General features: G+C 45.2%; 1 protein-coding gene across 1 annotated transcript in view; it reads left to right on the top strand.

Moving 5' to 3' along the window:
• Positions 1 to 10,589, top strand: part of OTUD7A (OTU domain containing 7A) — a 247,310-nt gene extending 236,721 nt beyond the window's left edge. Inside the window, exons 8-10 of the mRNA XM_006902543.1 lie at positions 6,371 to 6,485; positions 6,672 to 6,756; positions 9,171 to 10,589. Coding sequence (XP_006902605.1) covers positions 6,371 to 6,485; positions 6,672 to 6,756; positions 9,171 to 10,589 — 1,619 coding nt within the window. The remainder of the gene's footprint in view (positions 1 to 6,370; positions 6,486 to 6,671; positions 6,757 to 9,170) is intronic.
• The last annotated feature ends 8,666 nt before the right edge of the window (positions 10,590 to 19,255 follow it).

Genomic DNA, 19,255 nt, shown 5'->3' with positions numbered 1-19,255 from the left:
AATGAAACACAGATAGACATTCTTCTGGTATTCCCTGCTTTCAGCTAAGATCCATCTAACATTAGCTACAATATCTCTAGTACCATGACCAAAAGGCCAAAACAAGAGAGGAGATGCCAAAGTACAAGAGTTGAAGATTTCAAAGGGCAGCTCAAAAAGATAAAGCAAAGTATTATGATGAAATGTGCAAAGAGCTGGAGTCAGGGAATAAAAAATTAAGAATTCACTCAATTTCTTAAGCTGGAACAACTGAAGAACAAATTCAAGCCTCAAGTTGCAATACTGAGAAATGCTGTGGACAAAATTTTAAATTACTCAGGGAACATTAAAAGAAGGCAGAAGGAATACACAGAATCATGGTACCAAAAATAATTGGTTGGCACTAAAAAATATCAGGACCATATGACCAAGAGCCAGTGGTAACAAATAAAGAAGTTCAAGATGCACTGAAGACACTGGCAATATAAGGCCCTAGGAATAGATGGGAGACTGATTGGCATGTTTCAACTAACAGATCCAACCCTGGATGTGTTATTCCAGCAAATTTGGAGAACAGTTGCCTGGTCCACTTTCTGGAAGAGACCCTTATTTGTTCCCATTTTAATTATGAATGATCCAACACAATGTGGAAATATTTTAATTACTATCACATGCAAGGAAAATATTGCTGAAGATCATACATTGACAGCAAACTGCCCATCTTCCCTATGTTGTTAGGTGTCACTGAGTCAAGTACAACTCATAACAACCCTAAGAACAAAAGATCTGTATCCTGTTCTATCTTGTGCCATTTTCACACTTACAACACACAAGAGCCCACTGCACAAGTTACCATATCAGTCTACCTGGTGGAGGGTTTCCTCTCCTTCAATGACTCTCTACCCTTCCCAGCATTATGTCCCTCTCCAAGGAACAGCCCACCCTAGCAACATGCCCACAGTATGTGAGGCAAAGCTTCATCATTCCTGCCTCCAAAGAATACTCTGTCTGCACCCTCTCCAAGACATAACAGTTTGTTCTCTTGACCATCCATGGAATGTTCAATATTCTTCTCTAACACCACAGCTCAAAGGCCTCAATACTTTTTCTGTCAATGTTATTCATTGTCTGGCTCTCAGATGCATAGCAGGTGATAGGAAAGACTATAGCTTGAATCAAGACATATCTTAGTCCTCAAATTGACATCATTACTCCTAAAAAATTTGGAGAGGCCCCTAACTGCAGATTTTCCAGTGCAATGTATCTACTTATTTCCTGACTTCTGGTATCAAGGGTGTTAACTGTGGATGCAAGCAAGATGACGTTGTTGATAGTTTCAATCTCCTCTCCATCCATCATAGTATCTATCAGTCTAGTGGTAAGAATCTCTGACATTGAGATGTAATCCATAGTGAAGGTTGCATTCCTTGCTCTTCTGCAACAAATGCCTCATGTCCTCCTCACTTTCAGCAAGTAAGGTTGTGTCATCTGCATAATGCAAGCTACTGATGAGTCTCCCCCAAACCTGATGCCACACTCCTCCTCATAGAGTCAGCTTCTTGAATAAGTTATTCAGCATACAGATTGAATAGTTATATAGAGAGAATACAACCCTGGCACCCTACCTTCCTAATTCCAAATCATCTAGTACTCCCCTGCTCCATTCACACAACAGCCTCCCGGTCCAGATAAAGGTTCTGCATGAGCACAATCAAGTGCCCTGTGATTCCCATTCTTCTCAATGTCAGCCACAACTTGTTAGGGAAAAAGAAAATCTGTGCAGGACAGGTTCTCTATATTCTTGCTGGTCATTTGGGTAAACACATAGGTCAATGAAAAGAAGTCTACAAGTGAGTGTGAATTCCCTTTCTAACTGTGACCCCCAGGACTTCTGTATTTCTTCACAATCCAACATATTTTGTTTGTCCATTTATTAACAATCTCTACTGCAGAGTTCTTAATGATGTTAGGCAAAGTCTGCCCAAGTCAGCCAGTAATCACATCAATCTGCATTTACAGGCACATGTTTATCCTTAGATTTCAGGTTAGTGTGATGTACTGTGACTTCAGTTCTCTGCTGGGTTAAAGGTGTGAGTTCACATGTTACCTGGTTTTTGTAATATTTCTATGAAGGTGGGAGCAATGCTCTTCAAGTATTGTATATCTTTAGCAAAAACCAGAAACTGACACTCCATTTTAGCAAATAACTAATGCAACACATCTAGCCTAGTCTGATAAGGTGTCTGGTCTGCTTAACAGACAGGGAAAGCCCTTTCTAGGCAGGGGAGAAAAAAAAATCTCCAGGCTTAGTTTGAAAAGCATTTTCTGCTATAGACAGTAGTAATCAGATAGCAGTCTGATAATACTGTTAAACTGGACACTGGACAAAGTCAAGCTTTCAGAAGGGAATGATAAATGAGTAAAGAGGCAGAAGCATCCAAAGCACCCACTGTTCAGAAGGGCCTGTTTCTGAGGTCTCCCTGGGCTCAGCTGGTACAGAGCTAGGTCCCTTCTAATGCCATCTGACTAAGATTGATCCCTGTACAACAGAACAAAACAAAACATTCCTGGTCCTGCATCCTCCCCACTATGTATTCACAGATCAAAACTTTGTGATTAGTATAGTCTTCAAGAAGTGATCTTCAGAAATACAGAAGAAACAGATACCACCAGCCTTTCTCCCTAGTCTGTGTTAGTCTGAAAAGTCCGCAATTAGAAAACTGTATCCCCTCCCTCTGCCCATCAAACTGTGCTGCTATTACTATGGGTGTTAACTGGTCTCTTGCGTAAAAGGCAAGAATTCTACCACTAGACCACCACTGGCCCATTCTGTAGGAAGTGGTATTTTTGTAAGCCCTTGAATGTCTTCAGGAATGAGCAGGTATGCCTCCACAACCTTATCCCCATACCCAGCCTCCAGTCCATTAAGATACAGGATAAGAGGTTAACACAACCTTTAATCCTTTTAGATGAGGTATCACCTCCTACTCAGCAGTGGGTAGCACACGTCCAGCCACAGAGGCTGAGATTCCCAAATTCTGATGCCAAGTACAAAACAAATCATTTGTGGCACCTTAAGAATCACACACAACATTTTTTTAAAAAGAAAAGCAATTTCCCATAGTTTCTCTAGAACACATAAAACCATAGTGGCTTAAGACATCAGAAGGCCATTTCACTGTCAAATCAATTCTGAAACAAGCTTTCCTGATTGGCAAGCAGCTCTTCCTTTGGGTGAGGCAGAAGAGCTCCTCCCTCTTCGAGGGTCTGCCCAGCCTTCCTGCAGCTCCATCACCTCCCACAGGCCTTTGAGATGGAGAATGGAACAGGTGCAGAAGGCCCACCACCCTCAGTCACATCACCAGCAGCTCGACATTAACTTCTGTTCACATCCGTGGTTCTGTACTACACAGCACATCCCAACAGCAACTGCACTGCAAGAAGGGACCCTGGATCTTTGGCAAGTGGTTATACCTGAATCTCTTAAATTACACCCAGGGGGGCTTCTTATACAAATCACTGCCCTAGAACAACTTTTTTTTTTAAACGTGCCTGATGTTAGAAACTACCCACCAGCTGATTCCAACTCATGGTAACCCATGTGTTATAAAGTAGTATGCTCTGTGGGGCTCACTGTCACCTCTCTCTAAACCCCCACCAGCCTTGCTATCAGTGTTGTTAGGTGCTGTCAACTGTGACACACATTGAACAAACAATGGATCTGAACCTTGCCCTCCATGAGCCACGCTCACCATATCTGACACACCTATTAGTAACTGTAAATCATTGGTGGCATACTGGGATCTTAAGATCTACAAAAAAGGGGGAGAGGGGTTCTGAGGCTGTAAATCTTAATGGGAATAGACTGACCTATCTTTCTCTCACAGAGCAGCTAGGGGATTTGAACCACTGACTTTTCAGCTAGCAGGCTAACACATAATGCACTATACTATCAGTGCTCCTAGAAGAACTGCAGGGGATGTTTATTGAAGATGCTGTTTTCTGGTCCTTTCTTGATACTCCAGTTTGGCCTTCTAGCAAGGTTCTGGAACAAGTGCTGCCACCTAGCACTCTGAGTGCTGAGGCTGCTCTGCCAGGTCTGAAAAGGCCCTTCTGCTTTCTGTGGATATGGTGGCTTAAGAGACTTAACGGCTCCAGGCAGCCATCAGATCCTCACCACAAATGTTCCTCCTGCAGCTCAGCTCTAGGGAGGCAACTTTGTACCTTGACCATGTCCACGCAGAACCTGGTACGCTGTGATCAAGGCAAGCTAAGCCACCTCTTGACCACACAAACTGTAGCACTGTATTGCTGTCTCCAAACAGAACAAAACATGGTATCTGTCCTTTGGTCAGCAAGTCTGTTCCTCTGGTATATGCTGTGACTTACATTTGCTGGAGCCCAGGTTTCCTCTTTAGCATCACGGGAGGGGCAGAGGGGCAGCACTGAACCAGTAATCCCCCCCCCCCCAATTTCTTAAGTGAAAAATAAGTATTAACAGAATTCTCTAGTGGAGATGTGCTGGCAACCCAAAGGCATGCAGTTTGAATCCACCAGTTCTTCTTCAGGAGACAGCTGAGCGATTTCCTACCATGTGACTTCCTGCCTCTGAAAATCCATCAGCAGGTCAGCTACGAGTCATTTCTGGCTCAGTGTTACACAAAAATTACTGGTAGCCTAGTGATAAGAAGCTGCACAGCAATCTCAAAGGCACGTGGTTTGAATCCTCCAGCTGCTCCACAAAATAAGGATAGGTAATCTCCCATGCAGCTTCATGCCTCTAAAAACTCTCTAGAGGGTCACCTATGAGTTGGTTCTGGCTCAACAGCACATTACAGCAACTCTTATTTTTTTTTTTTTGCCATGGCACCCATGCAATGAGTCAAAGGAAACAACACCCAGCTTGTGCTTGCTTCATGGGGATGGCCAGAAAAAAGCCCCTCTCCCCACTGGAAAGGGAGCTTCCCTGCCTGGAAAAGGGTTGGGATGAGATGTTCAGAGTAAGGAATGGACTGCAAACACGTTAGGCCTGTTCATCAGCATAGAGCCTGAAGGCCACCTGCCCTGGAATCCAGGCTTTCAGAACCCAAGGCAAGTAGCCTTGTGTGGAATGGCATGGGATTCCATCCAAAGGCTAGCAATATGAGGAATAGGCCAGGGCGGAGCTGGGGCCAAGCTGGGTTCATGGCATTGGAACTGGGAAAAAACTGGGCTGGAAACTGGGTACCACTCATACTGACCCTCACAAGTTGCCAAGCAAGTCCTGTTTCAGTCTCCAACCCACGTCCTGCGTGTGAAGGCAGCCTGGTACCATGTTTCTCCCAGACCACACACAGTAGTGCCCACATCAGCCTCTGGGCGGGCTGTCCCCATGAGCAAAAAGAAGGAAAGCCAAGAAGCTCTTCTCCAGGAGGGAACAGGGAGATCTGGTGGAGGCACTGACTGCTTCCCAGTGAGGTATGGTTCTTCAAGGGGTCTGCCAGAAGATAAAGCCCCCAGAGAAGACATTTCTGCCACCTGCTGTTAAGATGGGCTGCTGTTTTACGGGTTCCTACAAGACCTGGCACACACCTCATTTTCCCAGGCTGAGATAGGCCAAGATTTCCTGTGGGGTTCTAGAAAAGTTGGTAATGGTGCATTTCATTCTATATTTCAGGATTAATTACTCTCTCCCTGAAATGCTCAGTCATCCTTCACTTCAGTCTCATATGTTTCCACTTCAAAGGTTCCCATGATCCCGATAGAAATGCTGCACCCTCCCCATCAATCCAGAAGTGCTTTTGCCTGTTCTCATCACCATCTGGCACATTACCAGGTGCATCTTTACCTGCTTATCCTCTGTCACCAGCACAGACTGCAGCTCCAAGTGGAAAAGGCCCAGGTGGGCTCACCTATGCACATTAAAAGCCTGGGGCTCAGAGCCTACCCAAGTCACATTCCTTGGATCAGCCCTGCCCAAGGAAGTCCAAGGCTAGTCCTGAGCAGGCATCCTCTTTATCTGATCTGTACACCTGGTCCTCTTGTGCACACAGCCATAACACCCTAAAGCTTGCCAGATAACTTCCCATAGCACACTTACCACCTGGGCTACTTTCCTCAGAATGGCAGATGCGCAGTTGCTTTATCCTGCCCTGATGCCCAATTCAGACTGAAAATGTTAGCTGAGTCCATGTTGATGGCTCTGTCTGCCCGTGATGTCCCCAATAAATATTTCTAGCCTTATCAAAGTATCAGTGATATATTTAGAAGATTACAATTTAAATGCTCTTACTGGCTTCTTGTGTATCACCATTCCATTTACTCACAGCCAATACTCAGCATAAGGATGCTGTTGCCTCTCTTCTCTGGGGAGCCATGAGCAACACTGTACTGTGTCTCTCTCCTCTTCCAGCTGTGATCCCCCTCACGGACTCGGAACACAAGCTGCTGCCTCTGCACTTTGCAGTGGACCCTGGGAAGGAATGGGAGTGGGGAAAGGATGACAATGACAACGCCCGGCTGGCTCAGTAAGGCTCTCCTGCATCCCATGCCTAGTGTCCTTTCATCTGCCTTCAACCAAACCCTATAGTCCGGGAGGGTTGGCAGGGCTGTAGGCCTCCTGAGGAAAGCTGAGTTTCCACCTCAGGACATCTGCCAGGGGACAGGCACAGTTCAGCTCAGGCCCTTTTCACACATGTGCTTTCTTTTGCCAGCCTGATATTGTCACTGGAGGCCAAGCTGAACCTTCTACACAACTACATGAATGTGACATGGATCCGGATCCACTCTGAAACTCGGGTAAGACTGCAATGAAGTATCCTGCCCAGTGATGGGTACAAAGCCTATCATCATCTGACAGGTTCCAGTTGTGCCCCACACATACCCATCCCCATCATCCAGGCTGCTGTGTTTTGCTTGGAAGCCCCTCCAGTTTTTCCTGGTGCCTTGTGTGTGCACATGTGCAGGCACGTATACACAGGCATGCATGAGTGCTTTAATACACGTGTATATGTATATGCACACCTACATGTTAGTACATGTAGAAGTGCACACATAAATGTGCTCCAGTTCAGAAAGTTTCTTCTCCTTATTTTCAACAAAAAAAGAAGAAATAAACATGCCCACTCAGAAAACAAACTGTAGGCAAGTCACAACACAGGCTATCTCTTGGAAAATCAGAACATGACGTGGTGCTGTGAACAGAATTACTTAAAAACCGTGGGTGACTCATGAGAAAGCCACAGCTCCTCCTCTGCCCACGCCCCCTTTGGTAGAGCTGAACAGACAGTGAGCAGAATCTACACTGTCAAACAGAGATGAGTCCCCTTCAACCATGTGACTGACAGGGAGAGAGATGGAGCTGAAGAAACATTTGCAAATAATTTGTCATTGCCAACTCCAGGTTACAGTGGCCTGTACCCATTATCAACTCCAACTGGTGGCACCACATGTAAAAGTGGAACTACACCCTATAATGTTTTCCATGCTAATTTTTCCTAAGTAGACTGCCAGGCCATCCTTCTAAGATACATCTGCTTGTCTCCAAAGTCTGACCTTATGATTATCAGGTCAAATTAAGTTGATCATCCAGGGACTCCAAAGTAAACTATAATGAGGATTAAAGGGGTGGCAGGAGTAAAGTAATTGATGCATACCTGTATGTCAGTGTCTTTTGTGCTCAGCACTGCTCTGAGTCCCATATTTCAGTTTTTAGTCAGTATTCCTAAGTCTCTGTGAGGCAGATACTGATGTCCCCATTTTACTGATAAGGAGATCAAGGCTCGAGATCACACAGCCAGGTGGTGCTGAGCCTGGCACCTGGGTCCAGCCTGACTGAATGCCTGGCAGTTGTTTTATCTATAGCATATCAGTGAGTGTGATGACAGCTCCTACTCAGGCTGACACACAGCCTTAGTGGCCTCCATGCCAGCTGCAGGCTTCACATGGACAACCCTGGCAGGAACCCCTCCACACCTCCCAACTTCCCAGCACACTCCCTGTGCTTCTCCCACTAGTGTCCATGTTTGATCTTGTTAGACACTAGAAGACCTTTCCCAGCCCAAGAAAATATAAGCTCAAGAGGAAGACATTGTGTCCAGGGAAGCAGGGCTTGGCCTGCCCTTGTTTCTGGATGACCTAACAGGTAAAACTCTCCTTTAGACCTGCACAGGCTTGAGAACGGAGGCTAGAAGGTGAACAGATGTCCAAAGTAGACAGGAGAGTAGCAGGTTCCCTCCCAGACTCCCCCCAACCCACTGGAGATGGGGGAAGGAAGCTCATTCAGGCATGAAGGCTTAAGTACAACAGATCAAGCAGCTGGTAGAGTTCCTGTTCTGACTCCTGGGGCACTTGGTCAGAATCTCTCTCCTACTTTGTCTTCACTACATTTCCCAAACAGTCTTGCCCTCCTGCAGCTGGCATATAGTGAGAGTGGGTCTTTCCTAACAGTTTTCCCCCTGAACACAGTTGTTCTTCCCTGAACAGTTGTTCAGCCCCAGGGAGCCCTTTTCTGGCAATAGGAACTTCTTTCTTGCTGATCTCAGCCCCTGTTTCATAATCCTTCTCAAGTGAGCACTCAACATTGCCTGCCTGTGAAAGAATTGGTGAGCTCATTGATCAGTGCTGAAATGAAGGTCTATTAGCAGCTAAGAAGGTTCTAAGGACAAGGTTTCTATCCCCTGCCTGGAATGAGCAGAGAGATACACCTTTGTAAGATATACACCATGTGGAGGGGGAACCTCCTCACCTGAAGGCTGATTCCTGCATAGAGGCCAGCCCAAGACTGAGCATGCTGAACCCTTACCAGGGCTGGAAGTCTAGCACCCGGCCATGGTCCTTTCTCTCAATCAGGGGTAAGGCCTCAAATTTAACACCAATACCCTAGCTCACCCACCCTGGTTCCAAGCAGGTTCCAGGCAACTAGCAAAGGAGGGTTGGTGGAGAAAGAGACAGACGCACTCCATTACCTAATGGCACAGGCCCAGTTCACATGACTAAGAGCAGATTAGAAGCACCTAGAAGGCTTCCTCAAAATTATTTTTACTACTGCAGCAGACTTGTGTTAGCTCCTGGCTGTTCCTTCCCCTCAGCATAGCCATGACTTGCAAGAAGCAGAGAAGCAATTAGGGTTAGGGAAGTGAGACCATAAGGTCAGTTCTGTGAAGGACCCACGTGGGGGAGATCTTTGAACTCAACCATCTCTGCCCACACAGGCCCCGCTGGCACAACCAGAGTCTCCAACAGCCTCAGCAGGAGAGGATGTACAGTCCCTGGCCGACTCACTGGACTCAGATCGCGACTCGGTGTGCAGCAACTCCAACAGCAACAATGGCAAGAACAGCAAGGACAAAGAGAAGGATAAACAGCGCAAGGAAAAGGACAAGACCCGCGCAGACTCCGTAGCCAACAAGCTGGGCAGCTTCAGCAAGACACTGGGCATCAAGCTTAAGAAAAACATGGGCGGGCTGGGCGGGCTGGTCCATGGAAAGATGGGCCGCTCCAACTCCGCCAATTGCAAAAATGGTGACCCTCCGGACCGCGGCAAGGAGAAGAAGGCCAAGGCTCGCAAGGGCAGCAAGGAGGAGTCCGGCACGTTGGTGAACACATGGCCAATGGAAAAGACCACGCCGTCACCCACGGACAAGGCAGCGGGCATGTCACCGGCCGACAAGGGTGGGACGCGCGGGGACTCCTGGAAGTACAGCACAGACGTGAAGCTAAGCCTCAACATCCTGCGTGCGGCCATGCAAGGCGAGCGCAAGTTCATCTTCGCTGGTCTGCTGCTCACCAGCCACCGCCACCAGTTCCATGAGGAGATGATTGGCTACTACTTGACGAGCGCGCAAGAGCGCTTCAGCGCCGAGCAGGAGCAGCGCCGCCGGGACGCTGATGCAGCCATGGCCAAGCGACTGGCACGGAGGCCCGAGGCCGAGGGCTGCCCGGGCTCCGAGCGCTCCTCGCCAGGCCCGGCAGCTGGGCACCCTACGCAGCTGGTGCTCAAGTTCAAGGAGAGGCCAAGCCCAGGGCCCACAGCGGGCGCGCGGGCAATGCGTGGGAGTACCAGCGGCACGCCTTCCCCAGCCAGTGGTGGGCGGCGTGGGGTGGCGGGAGGGTCGTGCCAGGGCCGCAGCCCTCCGCTGGCACGCCAGAGCGTTATCCACGTGCAGGTGGCGGGAACGAGGGGCGATGAGGCGGTGTGTGCGCCAGCCGTGGGCGTGCTCCGCCCGTGCGCCACGTACCCACAGCAGAACCGCTCACTGTCTTCGCAGAGCTACAGCCCTGCGCGCGCCGCCACCCTGCGCACTGTCAACACCGTGGAGTCTTTGGCGCGCGCTGTGCCGAGACCCTTGCCCAGCGCCACGAGCGCAGGCACTGAGCACAAGTCACAGACTTACACCAATGGGTTTGCTGCCGCTTGCGACCCGCGCGAAGGTCTGGAGTTCGCAGACGTGGAGGCCCCGGCCTCCTGGTCGAACGGTGAGGACGGTTGCGGCGGGGCTGGGCCAGCCCAGCAGCGCTGCCAGCGGGAGAACTGCGCCTTCTACGGCCGCGTGGAGACGGAGCACTACTGCTCATACTGCTACCGCGAGGAGCTGAGACGGCGGCACGAGGCACGAGGGCCCCTGCAGTGAGTGGAGGGCTGGGCTCAAAGCCCCCAGGACTCCTGTTTCTTTGTGTCGGTGTCAGCCAGAAGAAACGTGACTTAGCTGTCAGTGCCGTGTGCGTGTCTGGTCAAACGTTCCTAATGGTGCCTGAACCTACACTGACGCCACTCAGGTAGTAGACGGATAGGAAACAAGTCATATTGTTGGAAGTGAGATGTGCTAGTCCAGCCTCTGCCTCGTACCTGTGGAAACTCAATAGCCATTGCCAGAGTATTTTTGTTCCTCTATAAGAGAAATAAAGAATTTGCAGCCCTTTGTTTTTAGAAGGGGGTGTTTTACATGCTTTCCGTTTTGCTTTGTTTTTCCTAACCCAGTGACTGACCATGAAGCCGTGGTTTACGTGTAGTTGGTATCGTCCAGGTTTAGAAACCAACACCGAGGACTGCAGCAAAGGCCCTGCTGTGGCTTCCCTGTCCTTCCTGGCTGTTTTACAAAAAGGTGGCCATCGGCTGCCTTTGGAAGCTGTGTTGGTTCCTGTGTCCCTTTAGGAATATACAGCCCCATCTCATAAACTAAACCTCCCACAGCCACCGGGCTAAGCAACATTCACACTGCCATCCAAGCCGCAGCCATTGCAGATTGAGTACCATACAACCTACCTCGCAAAGTGTGGTGAGGTGTAGTGGCCGCTCCAACGTTGGAAACTCCAGGGGCAGGAAGTTTCCCAAGGATACCTTGAAATCTAAAAGCAAGGTTCTTAATTTGCAAGTTTGAGTTTCCCATAAATGAGCCGATATGACAGCCTGCCCGCATTTTTCCTTTGAAGACAACTTCCAAAATGAATTGTCACTGGAGGGACCCCAGGAAGAGCTCCGTGCCTAAAGAATGAGGCAAGGAATGGTCTCTTTAGTCACTGTGTAAGCCCCACTAGGATGCTTGGAGACCTGCCCATCCCTTTTTCCAAAGGAAAGGGCTAAGGGAAGATGGGGAAAGCAAGCACCCATATCCCTCCATCAGCCCGGGTTAGCCGGAATCTGCCACCTCTACAGGCTAGAGGACCCCGCCTGTGGCTCCACCGAGGGAGCAGCCTATTCCTGAGCGGTCCCCTTTTTGGTGCCTCTTATACTTCTTGAGGAAAAAAAAAATGTGTCCTTAGCTATCCTGTTTTGAGCAGCAATATGCATCCTCTGCCTCCTAAGATTACCTCTGGAGAATCTGTCCTTGGCCAAGGACACTGAGGACTAAAATCCCACCTCCCTAAGGAAGAACCTTGTTTCCAAGAAATATGGATAAGATGGGTGAAATCCTCAGTAAAAAAAAGTACCTAAAAACCTGTGAGAGCCTTAGCATAGCCTCTAATACTCCTGAGAAAGAAAAGAGAAAGCAGCCCACTTTGCCACAACTGTATTCTCAGAGCAGGAGGTAGACCATCTCATCATTGGAGCCAGCTTAGTTCTCATCCAGAAAGGATGCTTCTTCCCTAACAAGAACAGCAACAGTGGGGGAAGGGGAAGAGATTTTTTTTAACTTGTTTAAATAATTATAATAAAATAATTGAGTATTTCCTATGAGTAATTACTCTTTTTTAAAAACTATTCCACAGCATGTAGATTTTCTGTAATTTATTCAAGTTTTGCGTAAGTGGTTCCTTCAAATTATTTACTAAATATGGTATTTAAGAAAAGTTTTACTTTGCACACTCAACATACTTTAAATATGTGGTAACTACTAACATTCATGTTTCTCATAACTGAGGTTTCTTTTTTACTCAGGATAAAAAGAAAATTCTGTCATCAGAAGGGTTTGTGGCAGCTCTTGGGATTGATTCATTATGTCTAGCTTTGCCCCCCAAACTGTGGTATCACAGAAAGTATTGCTTTAAGCATAGATACTGGCTTCTCTTCATGCTTCTTACACTCAAGACACCAGTCATCAAAGGTTTAGTTAAACCTGCATTCAGAAACCAGACTCACATGCACAAGAAGTCAAGGAAGCAAAAAGCCAAATCCTGTTTGTTTTAAAATTTTCAACTGTTGAAACAGCAAACCAGAAATTTCCAAAATTGGCTATGCAAATATTTTCTCTATCTCATGCTTCCTGCCAAGTTTAAGAAGAAAGATGGGAGACAGGGAGAGAGGATGTGAAGCAGACCAAGAATAAAAAGAATCCGTTGTAATGGAAAAGAACCTTCCAAAAGAGGCAGAGTGATGTCAGCATCACCTCTTTCCCTTCTCTCCCTATGATGACAGTTGTGCCATGACCAGGAGTCTCACTACCTGATAGAGACCAAACTCCTCACCTTCATCCTGCAGCAGGGTGAATCATTGGGCCTGGTGGTGCCTGCACTGTGCTAACACACCCTGACCCACACTGCTTGAGAAGAGAGATTCTCTTCTGTGAGGTCAGATTCATCGTTCTCTAAACAGCATGTGAGATGAGGGGGGTATGATTACAATGAACTCCTAACCCTGTGCATCAACAATATACTCTGTTAGTCACAAGAGTTCTTTAAATACATCTACTGGCCAAAACCTCTTAGACCAAATTATGAGTTTATGAGGCTGGACAGGAACTTAAAAACCACTATGCTGTTGGCATGTAGGCCACAGCCAATTACAATTACAATTGTTATCAAGTCAATTCTGATTCTTGGTGACCCCATATGAATCAGAGTAGAACCACAGTTCTTGAGTTTTTTAATGACTCTGACTTCTAGGGTAGACCATCCTTTCAGTCAGTGGCCAAGTATTTAACCATTTGCACCACCCAGAAATTCTTTTAGTCTTCTGTAACTTAGGAACTTAGGAAAGGAGAAAGGAATGTTGTTGCATACCATGGAGTTGGCACCAAGTCTTAGCTGACCCTCCAGCAGATTGTCAGAGGCATTAAATCACATGGAAGGAGATTGTCCATCTTTCTCCTGAAGAGCAGGTGGTAGGTAGTACCACAATTCCTTACTACTTAATCATCAGAGCTCTCTGAAAGGAATATAGGCAATGGGAAAGAAGAAGGTGAGTTCTAATTTTAGACATGCAGGCAGTCCTACCACAGCAGCATTTCTGCTTGCTCTCAGAGCCCTCGACCCCAAAACAGCCAGCCAGATTTACTTCTTGGAAATATAGATGTCTTTAAGCAACAGCAAGGTTCTAGAAGGATAAAGTATTGTTTTAAACCCTAGTGGAGATTATTTAAATAATTTTCTTCATATATAGCCTGTACATGTTATTATCTGGGAATAATATTTTCTTAAAATTGTGTATAGTTAAGGCAAAATCTTTTGTTTGTAGAGTTTATGCTATGTTACATTAAAATTTTATAATTCAAGTTTAAACTGTACTGTAGAAATTACTTTTAAATTCTTTTGGAATCTGTCATAGAGCAGTACTTGGTACCCTTAAAGCCACTGGGTCCCTGTTAGAAGGATAGTGTTAGACCAGGAGGCATTCTGCTGTGACTTCTCACGTTTAAATGCTTTTTGTCCTTTATTCAAATTTCCTTGGAAAATGGAACTAGATAAATGTCTTTTCTTTTTTAATTGAAAGCTTGATTTTCCACCCCTTCATTTTTGTCTTTCTTCATAGATTAATAATCTTGTATTTATTGTCACTGTGTTTTTCTTAGTTATAAGTGACTTCAAGTGGGTTTTGAAGAGGATTTTGAAAAGGACAAATGTAGCATTTTCTAAAATGATTTAATTAATGATTAGTTCAAATAGCTTGCTGTCAGGAATGTGAGGACTCAAGATAGAAAGACTATTAGGGGAGGGACTATAGGTATGTCTCGCTCACCTCTTAGTATCCTCAAGCTCATTTTGTAAACTGTTCTATAAAAATATAGTCCTACATTAGTAAGGGGGAGAAAAAAAAGGTTTATCTACCATTGGTGGAGGAATTTGTATAAGGGGAGACATTATTTTTTCCAAACTCTTCTCTAAAGCATCTTTCATGTATACTATACTAAAAGAGCTGGAGTAAAAGATAAAGGCATCAGCTGATTTTGTGGGGTCACTTTATTTCTGATGATTCCTTTGCCTCATCTTAATGTGGGCTTTACAAATTAAGGTCCTTGAGAATGTTCTTTTTTTTCTTTTTCATTCAATAATTATAATACATGAGGAGAAAGGTGTATGTTCTGTGGTTCTGGGTGGACCTAGGAATGGTCATCGCTGAAGGGGCATGAAACTGATGAAACACAGGGCAAGGAGCAGACAGCCTCTTCCAAAAAGCCAAAGTGACAGCTCTTTAAAGACTTTATAGACACCACCTCCCCATGAAATCCTGATGCTAGACTCGCTTCTGTACTCCAACTATCCCGTTTGCATGGCTGTGGCTCTCCAGGGCAGTGAAGGCAGCTCAGTTACTGCTGTGTTTACATCCACCTGTGTTCCCTGTGAAGTCTTCCTTGTCAGGCATCCAGAAAGAGGACAAAGCCTTGGATGGCTTCTAGACCTAGCTCTATTGGCACCATGCCTGCTTCTAGCATGCCACCTTTTGGCACAATAGTAGGGTAGCTTATAGTGGCACACACTGGACCTCAGTACTACACTGATGGTGATGAGATCCCCTCAAGCCTTCACATCAGGAAGGACCTCACTGCTTAGAGCAGGTCTGAATAGACTGGCTTTAAGATCTTCATTGTGGTACAAAGTAGTGGGTAAAGCAGTTGTTAGTTATTGTGCAGGGAGCTCCAATTCTTCCTCCCCAGCCCATCCCAACAGAGATAACAGGGAAGAAACTCTGCACCAACACCTCAGGAAGAGCTGCCCAGGGCAATGTATAGACACTCAGCCCAGCCAGGCCGAGCACCACATGAACACTATCACAGGACGCACAGTCACCAGGCCCTCCTGACAGCATGTGGATAATACTGCCTCCATTGACTTTGCAAAATAATTGATGAAACTTATCTTTCTAACAATAAATAACCTCATCAACCCTAGCTATGTTGTTCAAAATGATGCTCATTTTTGTATTTGTTGTTCTTATCAAAGAGATGTGTGTGTATGTGTGTGTGTGTGTGTGTGTGTGTGTGTGTGTGTGTGTGTGTTCACTTAAAGTAAGATGTCAGTGAGGACTCATTAGTGAAACCATTTTTGAGAATATGTCTGCATACCCTAGAGAATAACTTTAAATTAAGAAACGGTTTCCCATCTCAGAGGAAAAGCCAGTGTCCTTACAAATACCATTTCCACCTTATGTCTTATGCCTTCTCCTGTAGGTTACTCACCCATAAGTCACCATAAAGGCTCCAGGCTCCCTGCTCCCTCTCAATCCCAGGAGCACTCCTGCCTCGGGGCTCTTGCTCTCCCTGGAACTTGCTCCATCCCTCTGTTCTTGCAAATCTTTGTTTTAACGGACACCTTTCCCAGGAGACCTACTCTGCCTTCTTTCAGATAGCAGGACACTCTTCTCTCCTTGAGTGCCAGCCCTACCTTTTCCCTCTTTTACATGTGTCACCATCCAAACACTGTGTTTCTGGGCTTCACACCCTCAGCAGAATGTCAGCTCCTTGAGAGGAGGAATGTTTGTATCTTTTGCTCACTGCTAGATCCCTGGTACCTAAAACAGTGCCCAGGATGTACTTGGGACTGGAGAAATATTTTCTGAAAGAGAGAAATGAGATCAGTATGTGATCACTATTATCCTATATAAATACAGAACATTTTAGCTGATAAATTGGCCCAGTTTACATTCATTGTCCAGGGCTAACCTCACTCCCAAAGGGGACACCCAACCCAAACAGAGGTGAAGACAATTTCTTAGAAGGTAGCTGTTGTGAGCAGGCTCACTGTGATGACCTCCTGTCACACCTCTTCAATGGTCCTTTTGTCCTTGTGGGTAGGGAAATCTTCTGTCATCAGCCCTTAGAACACTGATCCCTTATAGTCCCTCTAGAAATACAAGCCTGACTTCTAGAACAAATGAGGGTTATGTAGCTGGTATGGCCTCAACCTGACAACCAGAAAAATGTGTTGCCCTAAAGCCAAACACTGGCTGTGGTGGCAGAAGGCCTTGTCTCATAGTTAATAGGATGACAGCATCAAACAAGGCCAGGACGCCAAGACTCTGCACTTTCAGTTTTGGGTGATGTGTGCTGAAGGGACAGAGGTATGACGTCAGTGTCATGGTCCTGTGTTTGAGCCCATGGTGGGCCTCCAATGCTTGCAGTAGCCTCACCCACCAGTAGTACAGAGCTGAGTCTTCCTGTGAGCATCTATCTCTTTGCTGTTTGTCTGACTCCTAGGGATATTTATGATTCTGCTGAGATCTAGTCTTCTCCAGAGAATCATGGGATGATGTTTACAACTATTCAGCCTTCATGTTTAATTCTAAGTCCTTTATGTAATAAGTTTTCCTTGAAAAATTGGCAAAATACTATTATAAGCTTCTTATAAGGTCTTTTTGTTCCACTGTAGAGAGCTTTATACTGTGGCCTAGTTAATAGGCTTTGTCTTCTGTAAGTCTCTTGAATGATTTTTCTGTCCTTTCTCTGGTGCCATATTTTAGAGACCTCCATGCAGTGAGGTTAAAAAAAAGACCTTCTGATACCCCCAATAGTCCATAAGGAGGAGGTGATTCTCACCAACAAGCAGAGGGCACTTAAGTGCACCCCTCTGTTGAATTGTTGAATACTCTTCTCCCTTTCACTGATTCCCTGACAGACTGAAGTCTTCTCTACCCTGTTCCGAGGGACAAAGAGAGCATGAGCAAGTGGCTCCCCTCTCTCCTGACCTGAGCAAGCCTTTCTCCACTTAGGATCACTCAGGCTCTGCTGCCTCTACAAGTCTTTTCACACTTCCTACCTATTTGTGGATAATGGAATCTAAGCACCTGCTTTGAAATGATAGTTCGGCTAATGAGAACAGGTTCTTGGTCTCCATTCCCCCTTAGAACCAAAATAAGTAAAATATCCACAGGCAAATCTAGGAGATTAACTATGGCCTTGAATCCCATACTCACTGGCAGATTTACATCTTGTCAAAGGTGGCAGCATTCCAAAAAGGACTGCCCTTAACCTCCAGTTTGGAGGTGTCAGGTTCCAGGACAAAAGTAAACATCAAAACTCACCAATTGCGCAAGCTAAGATTCTCAGCTATTGGCCCACTGCTCTACCTGTGAGTATGAGCTCCACCCATGGTCTTTCTATTAAGTGGGTGTCATTTTAAAAGAAGGTTGTTTTCAAATTCACTCTTAAAAAATACTCTCCTTACCTTAAATCTTTGAACATGGTTTTAGCCTATGGAAGTTACTAATTGTCAGGGGATAGTTTCCTCTTTTTTTCCTTTTTCTAGTTTGATTGCTTTTTGCATGTTGCTTTGTTTCCCCATTTATTTTAGTGTTAACAAAGGGAAACATTGACATAAACATGAGTCATACATAATATTATGTTAAAGAAGTTTCAGAGCCCTTTTCTTCCTATGAGTGTACTCTGATCCAATTTAAATATTCTTTTCAATTGGCCACTACTGGAAAAAGAACCCACTGTAAGACTAGTAGTTGAATTGTTACTTTGTAAAATATTAAAGTATTAAAACAATTTTTCAAAATGTAGTAAATCTTGCTTTCATTTTGGAAGACTTCCAGTAATGATTGTTGCACATTTTATAGAATTGTATTTCCTTTCTTTCTTTTATGAAAGAACTACTTCAAAAAAAATAGCGATATAATCTATGTGACATGGCTTTTCCATTACTTGACACAGAGAGAACCTTTAATGCCTATTCAATAAAACTAACATATTTGTAAAGTGTTGGCTGATTCAATTATTTGCACACTCCTATATTCTTGGTAATATACCTTATAAGAAAAAATAATCATGGCCAAAGAAGTAGACATCGTAAAACTTCTGTGAGTTAATTTTCTTAAAAAGTTATATTCTTCCAATTGCATAAACTGCAAACATCAATTAGAACCCATGGCATTATGATTTCATCTGAATGAAAATGAAATAGTTTTTCTTGTCATTTATTTGTCAGAGGTTGACTTTGAGTCTATCCCATCTGAATTTAAAGACCATCTCAGGAACATGTTTGAAGACTTAAACATTAATGAGTGAAGACCAGATGAGCTGTGGGAGGATATCCGGAATATCATCCATGAAGAACAAAAAAGGTCATTTACAAAGACAAAGGAGGAAGGGAAACAAAAATGGATGTCAGAAAAGACTCTGAATATTACAAGAGTGCACCGAGAAGCCAAACCAAAGGAGAGAAATCAGGACGTTAAGGAGATGAATAGAAGATTTCAAAGGGCAGCTCAGAAAGACAAAGTATTGTAATAAAAAGTGCAAAGAGCTACAGGTGGGAAATAAAAAAGGATGAACTTCCTCGACATTTCTTAAACTGAAGAATAAATTCAAGCCCCGAGTTGCAATATTTAAAGATGCTATGGGCTGTATGTTGAATGAATGACCCAAGAAGCATCCAAAAAAGATGGGAGGTGTACCCAGAGTCATTATACCAAAAAGCTTTGGCTGACATAGAAGAATTTCATGAAACAACATATGATCAAGAGCCTATGGTGGTGAAGGAAGAAGTTCAAGCTGCTTTGAAGGAACTGGCAAAGAAGAAAGCATCAGGAATTGATGACATACCAGTTGACATATTTCAATAAAGAGATGCTACTCTGGACATGCTCACCAGTTATGCCAAGAAATCTGGAGAATAATTACCTGGACAACTGACTGGAAGACAA

The sequence above is a fragment of the Elephantulus edwardii genome, unplaced genomic scaffold (assembly GCF_000299155.1).
Source record: "Elephantulus edwardii isolate Elephantulus edwardi_28Jun2011 unplaced genomic scaffold, EleEdw1.0 scaffold00426, whole genome shotgun sequence".
Taxonomy (NCBI): domain Eukaryota; kingdom Metazoa; phylum Chordata; class Mammalia; order Macroscelidea; family Macroscelididae; genus Elephantulus; species Elephantulus edwardii.
Note: the sequence above shows the minus strand (reverse complement) of the source record. Positions and strands in the feature narration are given on the sequence as shown.